This window comes from Augochlora pura, chromosome 7 (genome assembly GCF_028453695.1).
Source record: "Augochlora pura isolate Apur16 chromosome 7, APUR_v2.2.1, whole genome shotgun sequence".
Taxonomy (NCBI): Eukaryota; Metazoa; Arthropoda; class Insecta; order Hymenoptera; family Halictidae; genus Augochlora; species Augochlora pura.
In genome coordinates, this window is record NC_135778.1 from 13274135 (window position 1) to 13291281 (window position 17147).

The following is a 17147-nucleotide window of genomic DNA, read 5'->3' on the forward strand; positions in this document are numbered from 1 at the left end:
TGTTTGTTTCGATGTAATAACGTTTAAAATTATTTAATCCACACTCGCGGTAAACTAGAAAAGTAGTAGCTTCATTCTGACAACAAAAAACATCGACACATTGGGTTTTCATTTTTTTTGACAACGTTGCAGGTTAGCAAAAAATCTGAGAAAAATTGAGTACGCGAGCCGTGATAGTACCTTATCAGGGAATTAATATAAAAGTGTTGAATATAATATAAAAGTGAGAAATCTTCAATTTTCCGATTTTTTGGGGGTTTTTCATTTTTGATAATCAGAGCTTGCAACTGTAAAATCTGAAAAGTTCTATAACATGCGGCTTAATGTCCAAAATAAGCCATATTTTTTTCAAAATTTTAGAAAGCCGCTAAAGGTGGAAAAATGCCGGAAAACCGCGAAATCTAATTTACCCTGTAACTATCCTCACGGACAAGTAACAGGGTTAAAATTTTACACAGATGAGTTTTTATTGGCCAGCTATCGAACGGTGTATGACTCCTTGAAAAACCTCTAAGGGCAGTTTTTACCATCTTAATCGGCTATGCCCTTTTGTTGAGGTATTGCTAGTTTACTAAGAGTTGCATACACGAAATCTTACGAACATTGCAAATGGTTGGAATGATAAATAAAAAAGTTATAATGACTTCGAGTAAGGCGAACTGTTTAAGTGATCGTAGGAGAAATTATAAATTGATTTGCAGAATTCAATAAAGTCGACTAGACAAGACGATAAATAAAAATTGTATGTAGTCGTAATAAAACGTCTGGGACAGACACATAGTCCCGAAACACCGTAGAAGGGTAAAAAAGATCGCGTGGCTGGTAGGATCGAGCAGCCAGCGCATTGTCTGAGGCCCGTAGCGTTAGTCGGCGCGTTAAGCGGGGGGATTTCTACGCATTCCCGCGATCAAAGGCATTTCATTGTCTCGCTCGGCGACTGTATCGAGACCCTAACGAGGCTAGACACCGGTTTTAAAGAGGGAAACGTGTCTGCAGACACCTGGTCTCGACGATATCGACGCCCGCGGCTCGCATTTCGATATTGATTGCGAACTTAGAATCCACCGGCGCGATGGAATCCTCTATCGCCGGATGACCTTGACCCGGATGCACTACTCTACTTTCGTTGAAAGACCGTTTTCGCCGTCCCGGCCGGGTTGTAACCTCACCGCTCTGAATAGCGGTCGGGAGCGTTCCTTTTCGGTGGTCATCCGGTGAATTTTTCAACGCCCAGCGACCTTCGGTCTCGATGAAATTCTTCTTTCTTTTCTTCGCCGACGAGAAACCCCCCTTTTTTCCCGATCCCTTTCCTCCTCTCGTTTTCGGTCCCTTTGCAATCGGGAAACGATCTTCCCCACGCGTCGCGCGCACCACGCAGGAAAGAGTTTCGAGCGGCAAGGTCGGCCGATGCGCGCCACCGAAATCGCGGGCTGCTGCAATGTCCGAGATAATAACGTGAACTATGGAACACGAAGAATGGAAAGTGTACGCTATAGCGATCCACGCGAGGCTGCAACGCGAAACGAAAAAGCATTCCGGGGGAAAAGACGACTGGCGCACCGCCGCCCACGTATGCACTCGAACCCTTGCATTTCCAGCTTTCAGCGGACGATGCATGTATGTTAAAGCTCGAGTGTTTAAAACTGTATTGTGCCCGGGTAACATTTTGTTTGATGCTGCGGCACCACGTGTGCCCGCGCGAGAATCGTCGGCAAATCGCTGCGGAAAAAAATTTTAAACATTTCATTGGTGAAACGAGTCCGTGTCCCGGTGCATCAACTGACCCCGACCCCTTCAGTTTGACCTTTCCTTTAGAATTCATCGGAAACGTGACAACTTCGGACCCGCTTAGATTTAGTTCACTAAGATTACTATTGCTGACGATTATAACTTTCTTATCATTAACAACAGGGGTTCGTATAACACGTCATGTTGTCACGTAACAACAATTTTTTAACCGATAATTATAGAAATTATAAAGATACGTCTATCAGGAATTTATCATTGATTGAAGTCGTTTCATTATTATAAAAATTACTGAAATCTGAAGAAACGTATACTTGTTATTTTTATAAAACAATATAAAAAAGGAACCTCTACGATGATAGCTAAATGTTTATAACTAGATTGTTGATCATTACGTAAATTACATTCTATACGCAACATAAATTCTATAAGATTTCTTCTGGCAAATCACTGAAACAAATTGATTGTCAAACTGGATTCTTATATACTTACGATACATGTTAGTTTTCGTTAAATGAAATTAAACGCGTATATCAACAAAAACTAATCGCATCATCTGTCTACGTTCACTATAAAGAATTTCCTAGTTGCCATAAAGAATTCTTTCGTTCTTCAGACTTTTGTAAAAGAATTCAGAAAAATAAGGGCTTGGCTAAAGATCCGCGGTCTACGTTTGTTCTCTCGTATCTCGAATACATGCCGCAAATGCATAATGGTTCGCAGCGATAAAAGAGGGTGGAATTTTTATTCGACGCAACAGAAATCTTCATTACGAGCGCGGCTCGATAGGTGGGATTAACAGGATTAACCGAATATTGTTTCGTTCCCGTTGCCCAATGATAATTCACAGTTTGCTGGAACTTTTTAATCAAGCGTCGCTACGAGCGCCGTTCATTTCGGAGCGTTCCCTATGACCTAAATGATCCCTGCCGCCGATAGCGAGCCTGCGTACGGCGCCGGCGGCACGAATCAACTGTTCCGTAATCAGAAAAGTATCGAATAAATGTCGCACGGCCCGGGAAACGGTCTGTCCCCCTCCGCGTAAAACGAGCAAGACAGTGATCAGAGATTGATCGAAAGATAGCCGCGGGCCTGGTCGGATATCGGAACACGTGGAATATTAGGAAACCATCTAAACGACCTGGATTTTCTGTTTAGTTAATACGGCGGCCATCGCGATAAGAGGTCACGGTCACGCAGCAGTGCATCCCCGCGAGGTCACTCTCGAGATGTCCCCTTTCAATCCGCATGAAACTTGTACGAGGATGGCCGCTAATTAAAGAGGGGTGAGAGCAAAAAAAAAAAGAGAAGGAACGAGAGAAAGGAGAGTTGGCTGTATCCCGTGGCTGCTCTCGCGCGAGACACTGATCTTTTAGTGGATCCAATTAAGAAACGTTCGTTTCTCACAGTTTAGCGCTGCCGAACCTTTCTCTCGCGGAACAATAATCTGATACTGCGAGGACGAATCGTGTCCGAATTTCTGACGCGCGCGGTTTTCGAGACGAAACTGTGCACTAGGTTGGTGCATAAGCAAATTCTAGTGTATAGTAACATACTCGGAACATTATAACGTAAAGCAAGTAGTGTAAGTGCATGTTTCTCAACCCCTTCTTAATTATTATTATTAATTATTATCAATTTCTTCCGAATCGAATTGAAATTGAATTTTTCTATTATCAAAGTCTAGAAACGGAAGTAAATAAAGACATTGTAAGAAACAAAAATTATCTGGGGCTATTTAGGGAAAATATTAAGGTCGAGGGGTTAATTTGTCGCGTATATTGTCAATACTGATGTTTCATAAGCAAAATAAAAAATACCATGAAAGTAAAGTTTATATTTTTAAAAATAGAAAACAGTGGAATTTATAAACACCTTACATGAATTTAATTTTAATAATGTTAATTGTAATAATTTTCTATTATATTTAAAATTCAATGTAGAGCATCGTACTAATTAAGGGAAGAGCATACATGGAGGCCATCTAATTATCTTCTCTAACAGCAAGTGTCTCTAGAACGTGAAATCTCGGCCAAAATAAGTTTCATTTCAAAAGTCTAATTTCAAGGTTTTAGAGCTCAAAGTCACTCGAAGGTCACACCGCTCCGTACTGGCCGGGTAGAGTGAAGAGCAGAGGTAGGCGGAATTTGAGAGACCGACGTCTCGTATACGCCCACGTAATGCACACAGTTATACACATCGACATTTCGTCGCAATTGCGTTCAATCTGCCCACGCACAGTTTACGGCACGGCCTGAAAATCCTCGAAAATCTGGCTGCCGCTTTGGATGCACGAACAAAATTGTACGCCGAGGGGTTAAATTACGAGGTGAACCGTCGAGAGCGTCTCCTTACATCCCTAAAAAGTTTACTCCGATATCATCAACCTGTTAGCGCCAAGGTATTTTAAGTGAATTCGAAAGAGGATGACGGGCGGCCACTGATCCTTTGAACATTTGATCGACAGGCTTGATTCGGTGTCCAAGAAATTTTATCGCTTGAAAAGACGTACTGTTAGTGACTAATACGAACAATTTATTTATCAATAAATTTTCCCCCGGGCTTACAAAGAACACCTGGGTGTAATTACATTCCTACCGCCTTATGCGGTGGCTCAAAGAAAAAATAGGTAAATTAATAACTAGATATAACAAATGTAAATAATAAATAAATAAATAGATAAAAAGATGAGCGTGAGATGTATAAATATATGTATGAAAGAAATAAAGAGACATGTAAATAACTAAATAAATATATAAATAGCTGGAACATACACGGCACTGTAGAGCTTTTCAGTCTTTGATAATATCTTTAATATTCTGTATGGCACGATCGTGCCTAATCGGTTATTTTTGAGCTTAAGACTTTTGGCTAACAGTTGATACGCAATTTAGATTTAAATTAATTTTCCTGTCGAGAGAACGTACATTTTATTGCTTAGCTTTAGGATTTCCCTTTTTAAGAAAAAAGGGAAAATTCCGAAGGATAAGTCCGACATTAGCAACGTCCCAAAAAGACGCGCTGAGACGCGAAGGAAGGGCGCCTTCTTTGAAACAGACTCGCTGATTGGTTATTGTTAAAATCGAGGAAAACCAATCAGCGTCATAGAATTCGAGGATTTTTGATCTCCCGAGAAAAGGTGTAACATAGTACCCGGCTAAATAAATAAGTTTTTTTCGCCGCTAAATTCCAGTACCACATTCTATACAGTCCACACCTATAGCGTCACCATTCGTCGCTATAACTGACGACGTCGTGACGCCCCAAAACGTACTTCCCTATCTATCAATTCAAAATTTGTCTCCTTCATGAACACTATCGCGAACGAATAATATATCAAACAGTTGCTACGAAAGAAATTGTAATGCTTAACACTTCACCACAAAAATAGATAAATCATTGGTAACCATGACAATAAATTCATAGATTATCGACAGAGAAAAAAAACGATTTATACGCTGACGGTCGGTGAAGTGTTAATTCGAACGATCAAGATCCTATCACAATGCGTCTCCGAAGATAATGATAAAACCGCTATGCTTCGAGCCCGGGTGAAGGGAAGAAAAGCTAGAAAAGACGCGTTTCACGCTAGAACGGCCCCTTAAGGGTGTCAGGGGTGGCGAGAAGTCTTGGTTAGCCCGGGAGGGTACCCACGGCCACGAAGCCCTTGAGGCTGGGTTATGGGAGAAAGGCGATAGTCCAACTCTCTGATCCAATTAGCGGGGAAGATCCCGGCCCGTGGACGTTCACGGATCCGCGATCGCTGTAGCGGGCCCGCGTAACACCGCTGCGACATCGGCTTATCTGTTGGTGGCTGTTCCGATCCAGGGAACACGGAAAACCCGTTCCCCAGATCGACGGGCAAAGCGTCCGGATTACCCGGCCGGCGAGGAAACTGACCGAAAACACCGACACGCGTCCGCCTTCGGCTTCGCCGAGCGAGTGATTCGGTTTAACCGTGCATCAGTGGCTGCCCTCTACCGTGATAAGTAATTTTCGGCCGATCAGCGTTCCCCGGGCCCATCTGCCAGACCCCCCATCTCCCCCCCCCCCCCACCCCCCTCCCTCCTTTCCACTGTCCAGTCCCCGATCCCATTTTCCATTGTCCCCGTCGTCCGCGTATTTTTATAGCGAGCTATTCTCGTGAGAGTCTCTCACCGTGAAAGAACGTTTCGAGGCTTTGATCGCTCTCGCTCGCTATCGAAAACTGTTTCTATAGCCGGTTACCCGAAAACACCGAATTATTTAGTCAAACCGCCTAGACGCCTTTCCAGGTCCTCCGGTTTGACCTACGTTGCACCGGGTCTGCCGCAGGAGTTCCCTTTAGTTATGCGCTCGACGTGTCGGCGGCTTGTGCATACGTACACACCGATTCTGTTGGCTTTTTTTTTGGTTTCTGAGCTTGCGTTTATTCGACTGGGTTGTTTCGCTTGGGAAAGGCGGGCGCGCGCAGAGAGTACCATAGTAATCTGGATTATCGTGTAAAAAGTGTCGGCGGAAACGAGAGCACAGATTTCATTTTCTCGCGTTTGGAACGAACATGCGTAGAGTCCGCGATCTGGTTGTGGTTTGTTGAAGAATTTCCCACGGGAATTTCACGAGTTTGATAATTGCGAAATCAATCATTTGAAAGATATCATTTTGACTCGTTCAGCGGTTCTGTTTGTTATAAATTCTAATCACTATATTGTTTTATAACAATATTGTCTTATATAAATTAGTTCAGTCGTAACAGTAAAAGCCTATTACTACTAACAAGTCTAGATGTTACTTTTGGTAGTTATTTAACGAAAGATTTAAAGGTCTTGACTCGACGAGCGTTACATACGTTATATCTATGGTTGATTACAGTGTTCAAATTAATGACAGCATTACCCTATTTGGTACACCGATCGACAATCTAATTAGTCTGCAAAAGACTGCCATCTCTCATCTACCGTTACCAAATAAGCGACAAATGGCAATGTAGCCTAAGAGCAACAACGACGCAGAAATCTACGAACAGCACACCGGAAGGCAAGATCACATAGTGACTCGGAAATCGTGGTAGACTCAACATCAAGATAAATCAACTGCATGCACAGGAACTTTCGTTAAAGTCACAATTTTCGAGTTGGACGATACTGCTCGTGGGTAGTATGCGTGAATAACTAACAAGCAACAGGAAACATACCGGAGTGACAATCGCATAACTTCGGCAGGATAATCTGCCGACGTCTCGTCGAGGATGTGACAAAAGCCATCGATGTTGCTATAGGAATGATGTACTGTAGGAAATATGTTTTGTCAAATATATTCGTTTAACAATTGGAGTACATTTGTAACATCCACGCTTCGTTAAATGGGCGATTGTCATTTGGCACGCTTTCTTGTTAGCTCACAGCTTGAGCGTTTAGGGGATGCTCTGATGCGACAGCTTCAAACGGACTTCTCTTTTTGGTTTCTTCGCTCTTATGATTTTATAATTTTTAATAGTGTATTGTGGAGGAATTAGAACATCTCTGATCGACTGACATAAAATATCAAAATAATTTCATTCGGTTTGGTAAAAGTTTTCAGATTTTATCTATGCTACTGTCGTACGATCATACCACTACGGTGTCAGCCAAATATATTCCCGAGCATTCCACAAAGTTACAATAATCAAATTTAACATCCGTGTTACAAAAATCTACTCTGAAAATCGACATCAACGGAAGCTTCGCAAACACAATTTCCAAATACTATATCACGAAAGTTGTAATTTGATTTCTCACAAAAATCCTCCGCAGAATTTGGAATTCTCTATAAGCGTCCGGTAAGAACTGTAATCGAAAATTGATATCGTATAGCAAGAAAAGATAGTCCATCGTCGCAGCGCGATCCCCAAAACTCTCTGAAACTACCACGGAGCTCTCGTCCGACTTTAGGCAGGCAGACTATGCCACGATTCCCTTGTCGCGGCAGCGACGACTGGCAGTTCAAGGCTCTAAGATCACGGGAAGCCGGCTGGGGTAACGATCAAAGCTAAGACTCACTTTTTTCCGGATGCTTGACGGTGGAGAAGCAGCCGTCCGCGGACAGGTAGAGCAGAAGCGCCCCGTTCGCGGGCAGCTCCTTGAACCCGCTCGCGAGGAACACCTGCACCTGGCTGTAGGTGGGCTTGTACAGCAGGTACTTGTGTGGATTGTCGCGTCTCGCGGCGCCGTTCTCCGCCCCGGGATAGGGTCCGGGCCTGAACGGCATCCGACCGGCCGGCGAGGCATCGTGCAGGTGGTTCGGGTCGTCTCTGGGTTCCCTCTCGAGGGTCTGCAGCATCCTGAACATGTCCATCGAGAGTTCGCTGAACTTGACCTGGTCGGCGCAGTTCCCGACGATAAGGATCTCCTGCAGTGATAGGCACATGGGTGGCGTACGTTCGACGGGCGGCGAGGTCTGCGGGCCGAGCCTGTGGGTCAGTATCACCGGGTTCGAGTCCGTGTGAACGACACCGACCGCCGACTCGGCCTTCACGAATGCCTTGATCTCGTCGAGCACCAGGTTCCACTCGAGCTGGTCGTCCGGCTCGTAGGTGCTCGTGTAGTCGACGATCTGCGCGTCGAGCTCCTGGACCAGCTCACGGACCAGCTTCATGCGGTTCAGCAGCAGACAGACCACGATGAACCGGGCGTAGTACCTGAGCTTCTTCACCATCAGGTCGCTACGGTCCTCCTTCGCGGCACGGCTATAGTACGCGCGGCCACGGATCGCCGCGTAGAACGAGTAGGCCTCGTGCAGGTAGCTGGTCTCGCTCGTGCGGAGGTAATAGTGGTAGTAGAGCTGGCCGATCTTGCTCGCTATCTCGCCGATCTGCCATCTCTTCAGGCCGTACTTCGTGTCCAGTATCGTCCTGAAAGTAGTGGAACGAGTTTCAGATCGGGACCACACCCCCAGGATCCGCTGGCCCGCGAAAAAGGTTGCGCGTCTTTTTTTCGATTTTTCAACGACCTTCGATATACATTATGTAACAAAGATATATTCTAAGTAAATTCCAAGTAAAACACAAACCAATTATTTATTAATCGATATCTATTTTGTCGCGTTTGTAATAGTTCCCTTATCCGAGCCAATATTCGTACAGCTTTCAACCCCTGCGAATTCATTTTCATGATTTCCATCGGCTCGAAACGATTTGCACTTCGCAGTGCTAATTTGAGTTTACCAAATAGGAAAATCTTGTTGATTGTAGAATCTGGTTGAGTTTTTAACCAAGAATTTGCATACACTGCAAATTCGATATATGCGATAATTTCTGACGAATATTTTCCAAACCACTATAATCGAAGGAAATCGTGAGCATGACTTTAACTTTCGATTGACATGTGCATGCTTCGCAAGCTTTTTGCTGGATGTTTCAGAGTTTGTTGACTTGTTTGCAAGAGAAAGCTTCGATATTCAGATTTAATTAAGAAAACGGATTCCTAATACTTTTCGAGACATTAAAATTTCGAATTGAAACAATGCTTAGTGCTTCGAGCAATATCGAGAAAAAACATGATCGTTATTTTTATTAATATTCTGTAATCTATTTATTATAGCCAACCTACCTATAATATCCGCAGGATTCTTTACGAGGCATTTATATATTCCAATTCAGAATTAAATACACGTTATTTTTAGTTATATGCTAGTGAACTTCATTGCAAGGGTCGCCACCCTCCACCTTTTTTTCTTTAAACTTCTGTATCCAACAAGAAGTTACGATTAACACAATACTATGCGTACGAATCGTAAGACTTTGCCGAAGTATATTTTTAGCCTCGAGGGTGGCAATCTTCCGAAAGTGATTTCATCCCTTAAACTTCTGTAGCTTCGTAAGACGGAAATGTTATCTCACGTTTTGTCAATGGTAATGAAAAACATGGAAAAATAAACTAGTGTAAGAACAATGTACTCAAACTGCATACTAACTCGTATAAACATAATACATAAAATGTACAAATGTAAACTACGATTAATATTTCCCATTGTATAGCTGGATGAAGACCTCCACCAGGACTTAATTCATATACAAAAAGATAAAAACGACAAGAGTTGAGGACACATCGAGTTCGTTTAAGAGAAAAAACATGTAATACAATAATGAAAGCTGATACAATGACAGAGATTGCTACATGTCGCCTAATTCATAACACTAAAGCTACACGTACAGTACAGACAGGAACTATCTTTGCACAAACAATTTGCATACATAGTCTTGCAGAAGCAGCTCAACAACAATGCAATCTACAATCATTCTAATACATCGTATTGTGCACCGGTGTACACGACTTCCTTAAAACTTGCACGGCACGGATCGGGTCCATTTGGACCCGCCGCGTAAACATTGTCATTTAAGTATCTCGTATTTGACAAATAATTTTGATTTTCGCATGTTTCATCAAGATCCACGAAAAAAAATTAACGCGTCCAGAAGTAATACCTTAATTATGACAAAATATGTTGAAAAAATTGATACATACATTCATCAATTGCTTAGTTATATTATATTATATATTATATTTTTGTCGAAAAGGTTAGTTGTTCGAATATATTAATTCTGTGCACTCGAAACTATTTCAAGGTTATGACTCAAAATGACTGAAATATAAAATGATTATTTATCGTGCTGTTATTTTCTTAATTTAACTAATTATTCTAGAATCTAAGTATATTATGCATTTTGATAATATCCGTTTCTATTAATTGATATCTCATTTAATATTTTTACATTTATTCTTGACTTATAATACGTATTTATTAGGAGCATTCAATAATTTAATTGATGCCATTACGTAGGACAAAGTTGTTATTTTAATATTTAAAATATATTAGCTGCTTCAAATGAGTTTTATGACAATTGACGCCACTTTATTGGTGCAAGAATTTCGTGCGAAAGTGCTTCATAGCGCTGGAATAAAGTTTTCGCAAAATTCATTTATATTGCATATTTATCCATGTAATATTAGCATGTTATACTTGTATCATCGTTTTTATATTTCGTAAAAAATATAAAACTTCGGCTTTAACCCCTTGCACTACGACTTCTTTCACGCTGCGTTGATTAGTACTTATTTGCCGTTAATATTTTCCTTAATAACGTCAGATAATTTTTGTCTTTTGTATTGCCTTAATTTACCTCCGCTTCTGGACTATTGACGGAAGAATACAATTTGATTTCGATTTGGACAGAATTAATAATATTCATATTTATTATACGTTGCATTGAATATTTATCACGAATCTGACTCGTTATTATAGTGCAAGGGGTTGATATGTAATTTTAAATAGAAGTTATTTTTTCGTTCGTTTCGGCGCATTCCACAGAGGAAGAAGCGGGAACCGAAATGCGTGATCGCGAAAACGTTTAACGATTTCTGCGTGGGCGAGTTTCCTCGGGATAAGATTCGTTCGCGTGAAAAAAAAACTCGCGGAATCCGCGCCGCGCCGCGCCGTGTTGCGGCGTTGGAAGATGCCGCGGGAAGAGGGAAACAATGGCGGGGGACGTCGTTGTCTGCCGCGGCAGATGTCGGCGACGCGATAGAGGAGACAGAGAGAGGAGCCCGCGCGGTCCCGCGGGCGGCGATACTTTTCAAACGGTACACGAGCCCGCGAAAAACTTTCGCCGACATTGTTTCCGCGCGCGCGAAACCCGACGCGATCCCCTGAATGAGCCCGCGCGCGTCCGTTCCCGATATTTATTAACAGTCGGACGCGAGGCGAGGCCGTTTTCAGGCAGGTGTCGCGCGAGGCGATACAAGTCGAGGCGACGCGAGGCAGGACGAAGCGCGGCTTCGAACGAGACGCGGCCGTGTGAATGCCTGAATAGACAATCGGCTCTTTGTCGAGTTACCCAGCCGACGCCACTTTACCATCAAAAGGAAGGGGACAAAGGGTCGAAGATTACGGAATCGAATGGGTAAATGAAAGATGCGCCGCGAACCGAGCGGAACCAACCTGGCGAAAGTGAACGTCGCGCATCTTCGTGATCTGTTCGACGCGGCTCACCTGGATTATTGAGCAGATGTCGCTCAGATTATTGGACCGCTTTCTTTTTTGGTTATAGTTTTATCATCTCGTTCAGAAATTTGGTTAATAGCTATATTAACATTTTAAATGTCTTAGTACTTAACCATTTTTGTATTGGATCTAAGTTCTTCAAAATGTTACTTCGTCGTTTCATATAACAAAGCGTTTTTCCATTGATATCACCAAATAAATAAGTAAGAAATAAATAAAATCCGCCGATCGTCTTCAAAGATGTATAGTGCAGTGTAACAAATTATATACAAATGCAGAACATCAATGAATCGAACTTACGATGTCTACTTTCTCGTATCAAATTACGATTTCTGGACAAATCATTCAGGATTTCATCTAGCCTTGTAACTTAATTCCACCCTCATTATCTCAACATCTAAGTCATCTAATTGGTTCGAATAATTGAAATTCATGCATCGACGCCTCACTGAGTTTTCACTTAATAAAAAATTCAGGTATCCTCGGTTCGGATAACGAAGATTGCATTCTTCTTATATACATATTGAGACAATATAGTATGTATCTATGAACACGATAATACGATACCTTGTGAATTGGTGTTACGAACATGAAAAATATTTATAATTATGATAACAATAAAATATTGATAATTTTGATCAAAAGCGATTCAATGCATACAGCTTTGGACAATTTTAATGTCTATCCTAACGGGAATGATTTGTACATTTTCTGCTTCAAACAAATAAGTCACCAATTCACTTTCCTAAAGAATCTGGGCCCCCTCGCGATAATTTAATACGCTGAGGGTGTAGTTAAGGGTGAACTGGATCGTGAACAACTGTACTGTGTTTAACATGATTTGATCACAAGTAGATATAATTTAATCCTTTGAACTCGAAGCCATTTCATCTGTAAGTCTAAAATAATTTTTCTAGCTAATAGTATATTAATAGTATTTAATGTATATTAATAGTATTTAAATTAATTCTATTAATTCTATTAATGTATATTAATAGTATTTAAATTAATTCTTGCGATTCATGCCAACAGTTTCCCTGTTAACAATTCTTCAAATCTAAATTTTGTTAGTATAAATATCACTTTGAAAGGTAATAAAATAATTTTAGTGATGCCTCAGAGTAACTATTCGAGTGCAAAAGGTTAAAACCTTCCCGTTAAATATGACCTATCCTTTGCCGCTTATTATAATATTCTCTTTTGTCTTTTCGGACTGTTGATCGCGCGTCATGCTAAAATAAACGAATATAGAAAAGGGTTGAGCTGGAGAGAAAGTGGAAGATCTGGGAATTCCCTGGTCTATCGTTCGTAAAGTTGTCCAGGTTCTCCAGAAATATAAAATGTATTAGGTTGGAAACTATGAAACAGGCGCCGCAGCTGAACACAAACTAAACGGAAACGACCGTTTCATAGTTTCCAACCTAATATGTACAATTTGCGACGCAACAGAATCGAACATTTATTTTTGATATTTCATTCAATTAAAGGGGACTATTATAATGACATTACGTTCCTCTTATCATGAAGGCAAATGTTTCCTACCGGTCATTATGTCGGCGACTGTTGGAATAATTATTATGAATTTATTCTATTTCTGTGAACTGATCGAAGCCGAGTGCTTGTGCTGGCAGTGTTAATGAACCCAAAATGTTAACTACGTACAAATAATTATATCAATTTATGAATAGACGGGAATAGTAAGAGATTCTACATTAACATCGAACTGTGAGAGATAATACAGTGTCACAGAATGCAATTTAACTGACAATAATTTCAATGAAAAATGAAGCATATCGCATGCTTATGCAACATAAACTGATTAGGCGACATGAATCCTATTCACAGATTACATAATTATTACATGATTTTGAGAAATGTGACATGGAAACCTTTTAAATCGACGAAGTTATCAAGTATCATCTGCCTATTCGTTTGATTTTGCAGTTGACAGAGAGCCTTTGTAGAACGTTGACTATGACACAATCCAATAAACATGAAATCGTAAAGCCAGATTTAAAAATTATGTATATTCATCGAATGAGAGTACTATTGTCAAATACTCAAAATACTATTGTCTTTTTACGATAACGCTTAACCCTAATTTAATCATTTAATTTTAATTCCTGCAGGTCTAAAGACCATATACATGAGTTTACCGTTTATAAAATTCTATTATGTTAGAATATAATCAAAACATAATTTTTCATTATAATTCTAGACGAAATGTAATGTTTCGAGTCAAATATTTATAAAATTTAGGTATATTTAAATTTAATAGATTTTCGCTTTCAATCTTAAGACGACTAAGAGCTGGCGTTTCGAATCGAATATATAGAGAATTAAATCATACAAAGTGCAATGCTTCGAGTCAAGTATTTATAAAATTAAGCTATATTTAAATTTAATAGATTTTTGCTTTGAACCCTAAAAAGATTAAGACCTAACGTTTCGTATCAAATATTTAAACAATTAAATTATATTTCAACTTAGCAAAGCCATGGTTTCGCATTTTAATCCAAGAAAAGACTAGGGGGTGGTCTCTCGAGCTTATCATACAAAAGTTACGCGTTTATTATGTTTGAGTAGTAAAAACTAAATATTTGAGAGAAATAAGTTTCAGCACCGTCCCCGACCTGTTTCGTCTTCGACCTGACGGTTCGTGTCTCACAATCAGTCTCTGCTGGGGCGGCGAGGGACGGGCGAGAATGGTTGCCGTTGGAAGAGTGGGACACGTTTAAGTGTCTGCGATACACGGAACGTGTTACGGGGTGGTTTTCGCCGTGAAATTACGGGGCGTCGATACGGTTCAACGAAGGTACGGAAACCTGGGATCGTGTGTCCGCAGTACACGAGGGCTCGGTCACGTGGCCAACCCCCCCTAAGAATCTCTGCGACCACGCAATTAAGCGCACGCTTTCCAGCTTTTATTTTAACGAAGAAACTGACCGCCGCTGCACGGACACGGAGAAAAGAAGAAACAAGAATAACAAAAAATCGATCGGCAGAATTGGCAGACCGTTAAAACATACCCTGCCAGCGATTCACTAAAAATATCCGTGATAGGCAAGGGAACCGTGACTAATGCGTACAGCTCGCGCCAGAAGTATACACCTTGCTTATAATATTTAGTATCATTCGAGAATCATTCGTCGACCTCCTTTCGCCCCCATTGTCGTTTCGACAAAAATTCACACCCTGTTATCAACTTCGTGCGCGGTTCTGCAAAGTTTATCTTTATCGTATTACAGAATCATGCGTAACTTCAAAAATTGTTCATTCTTCTATTTTCATCCTTAACGGACTCTGAATATTGTTCATAGAGATGCTAAAATTGCGCTGAAAAATAATTTGCACGAGTATCTACAATTTGCTTAGTATAATGTAGTTTACGAGCATCGATGCTGTTCGTTTTATAGATTAATGGCTTTGTGTATGTCTAAGAACTACATATTCTAATAATTGTGAAATGAATATCTATGGTAATTGTCGCGATAATTGAATTTGTATATATTCGTACCAGATAACATTGTACGATTTTGTATCAGTTTGGAGTGTTCATTGTGTATCTAAAGCGTGTTTAAAAATAGTTGCACGAGTCTGGAGTAATTTGTGAATTTCCTAGGCGGTGAAAATTCAAATTCCAGAAAACATATAATGAAGCGAAGAATTTTAATAAAGCTTAATCACTGGCCCCGCAGTATTTTAAACCGAACAGAAGCACCAGTGCCGACAATGCGAAAGCACGAAGTTTGAAACAGCATTCGAGATGAATTTGCCTGAACGTGTATCACAATAACGAGATTTTAACGACTTTAACGAGATTAACCGCGGCATAGCCAAATATCCCGCGAATAAAACAGAACCGTGCGGACTCTGCCGCGAACTAAAAACTGTCCCCGGAATAATGGTTAATTATTAATACCTCGACCCAATGCCGTCTAAGAATTATAAATAGCGTCTTCTTTCACAAATCCGAGCCCCTATTTCCCAATGCAACATCCTCCAGGAATCACAAACCCGTTCGACGAACAAAACATGCTAGCCTAATGTCCACGATTACGTCGGGGCACTGCACACAATCTTCGAGAAGAAGATCCATGCCTGAACGACCATCCTCGTACACACCTCGACGACCTAGCATTCCCGATCACCGTTACAGCGACCATTCACGAAGCGTGTTACGACTGGTAGACACAGCACACTGGGCGGATCGGTGTGACCCTCCTCGTGAACGAGAGATCCATGCGCGATCCCGCGACGATCGGCAAGGGAACACATTCCACGGCGTGTCTCCGGAAGGGTGTCCCGTGGAACATCACTCGAGTTCGTCTCAAGTAGTTCACTGCGTTCCCTCCACCCAGTGTGCATGGTTCACTCGCGCGCACAGTCCCCGTCCACTCGTCACATGGCGTCCCGGAGCGCGAGGAGGATCGGGAATTCCTCGAGCGGAGAGGGATGATCCGGCGTGCGAGAGTCGCGAGGAGCCACGCGTTTTTCCGGCGCGAGGACTCGTTAGCCTGGCGATCCCGAGAGGGCTGCAGCGTGGGAGGACAGGTTGGAGAGCATCCCGTGGCGAATCTCGGATCCAGAGAAAGGATCGGACAGGACCTCGTGGCCGATCGCAAATCGATCCTCCGTGGGGGCGCAGCCACTCGATGACTCACCCCTAACCGTTGTGTCTCTTCCCTTCGGCTCACTCTTTCTCTCTCTCGCGCTCTCTCTCTGTCTTTCGCTCTGTCTCTCTAGCACTCTTTCTCGCTGACTCTCTCTCACACACACTCTCTCTCCCGTTCTCTCCCTTTCTCGCGCTCTCTCTCTCTTTTTCTCTCCTCGCTATCTCTGTTTCTCTGACTCACCTGTGCTGCTGCTGGAACTTCCAGAGCTTCGTGTAGATGTCAAAGGTGCGCCCGAAGTAGCCCTGCCACTGCTTGTGCCCATACTGTGGCAGATCCCGGAGCCCGTTGAACAGCTGCTTGCTCTTCTCGAGCAGGTGGCAGAACTCGAGGACGACTTTGCGCTCGTGGTCGTCCATGCCAGCCATCATGACCATCTTTTCGGTGTATCGAGATCGCGGCCACTGGCTGGACGACGGCCCTTCAGACGACGGTCGCGGTGGCCCCGCGTGATGGCGCCTGCCGATTCCGCCACCCTCTCTTTGCACTCTGTGGCCGCACGACGCCGACGAACGCGCCGCGCCGCGCCGACCCAATCAATACTTGCCCATCCCGCATCAGGGGGCGCACCGTGCGCGCCACCCAATGCCGCCGACGCCGCCGAGCGACGCCGAGCGACGCCGCCGCCACCGGCGTCCGAACGCGCCGCAACGTCCGCAGGGGACATCTGTGCGGCACCCTGTCGGACTGCCAACGGCCTAGGGGTTGCGA

General features: G+C 42.5%; 1 protein-coding gene across 1 annotated transcript in view; it reads right to left on the minus strand.

Annotated features, from left to right (window-relative positions):
- LOC144473642 (protein SCAI) overlaps positions 1 to 16940 on the minus strand; it is a 34763-nt gene extending 17823 nt beyond the window's left edge. The window contains exons 1-2 of the mRNA XM_078187708.1: positions 16620 to 16940; positions 7764 to 8614 (exon numbers count right to left, since the gene is read on the minus strand). Of these exons, the coding sequence (XP_078043834.1) occupies positions 7764 to 8614; positions 16620 to 16813 (1045 nt within the window). The 5' untranslated portion in view covers positions 16814 to 16940. The remainder of the gene's footprint in view (positions 1 to 7763; positions 8615 to 16619) is intronic.
- Between the last annotated feature and the right edge of the window lie 207 nt (positions 16941 to 17147).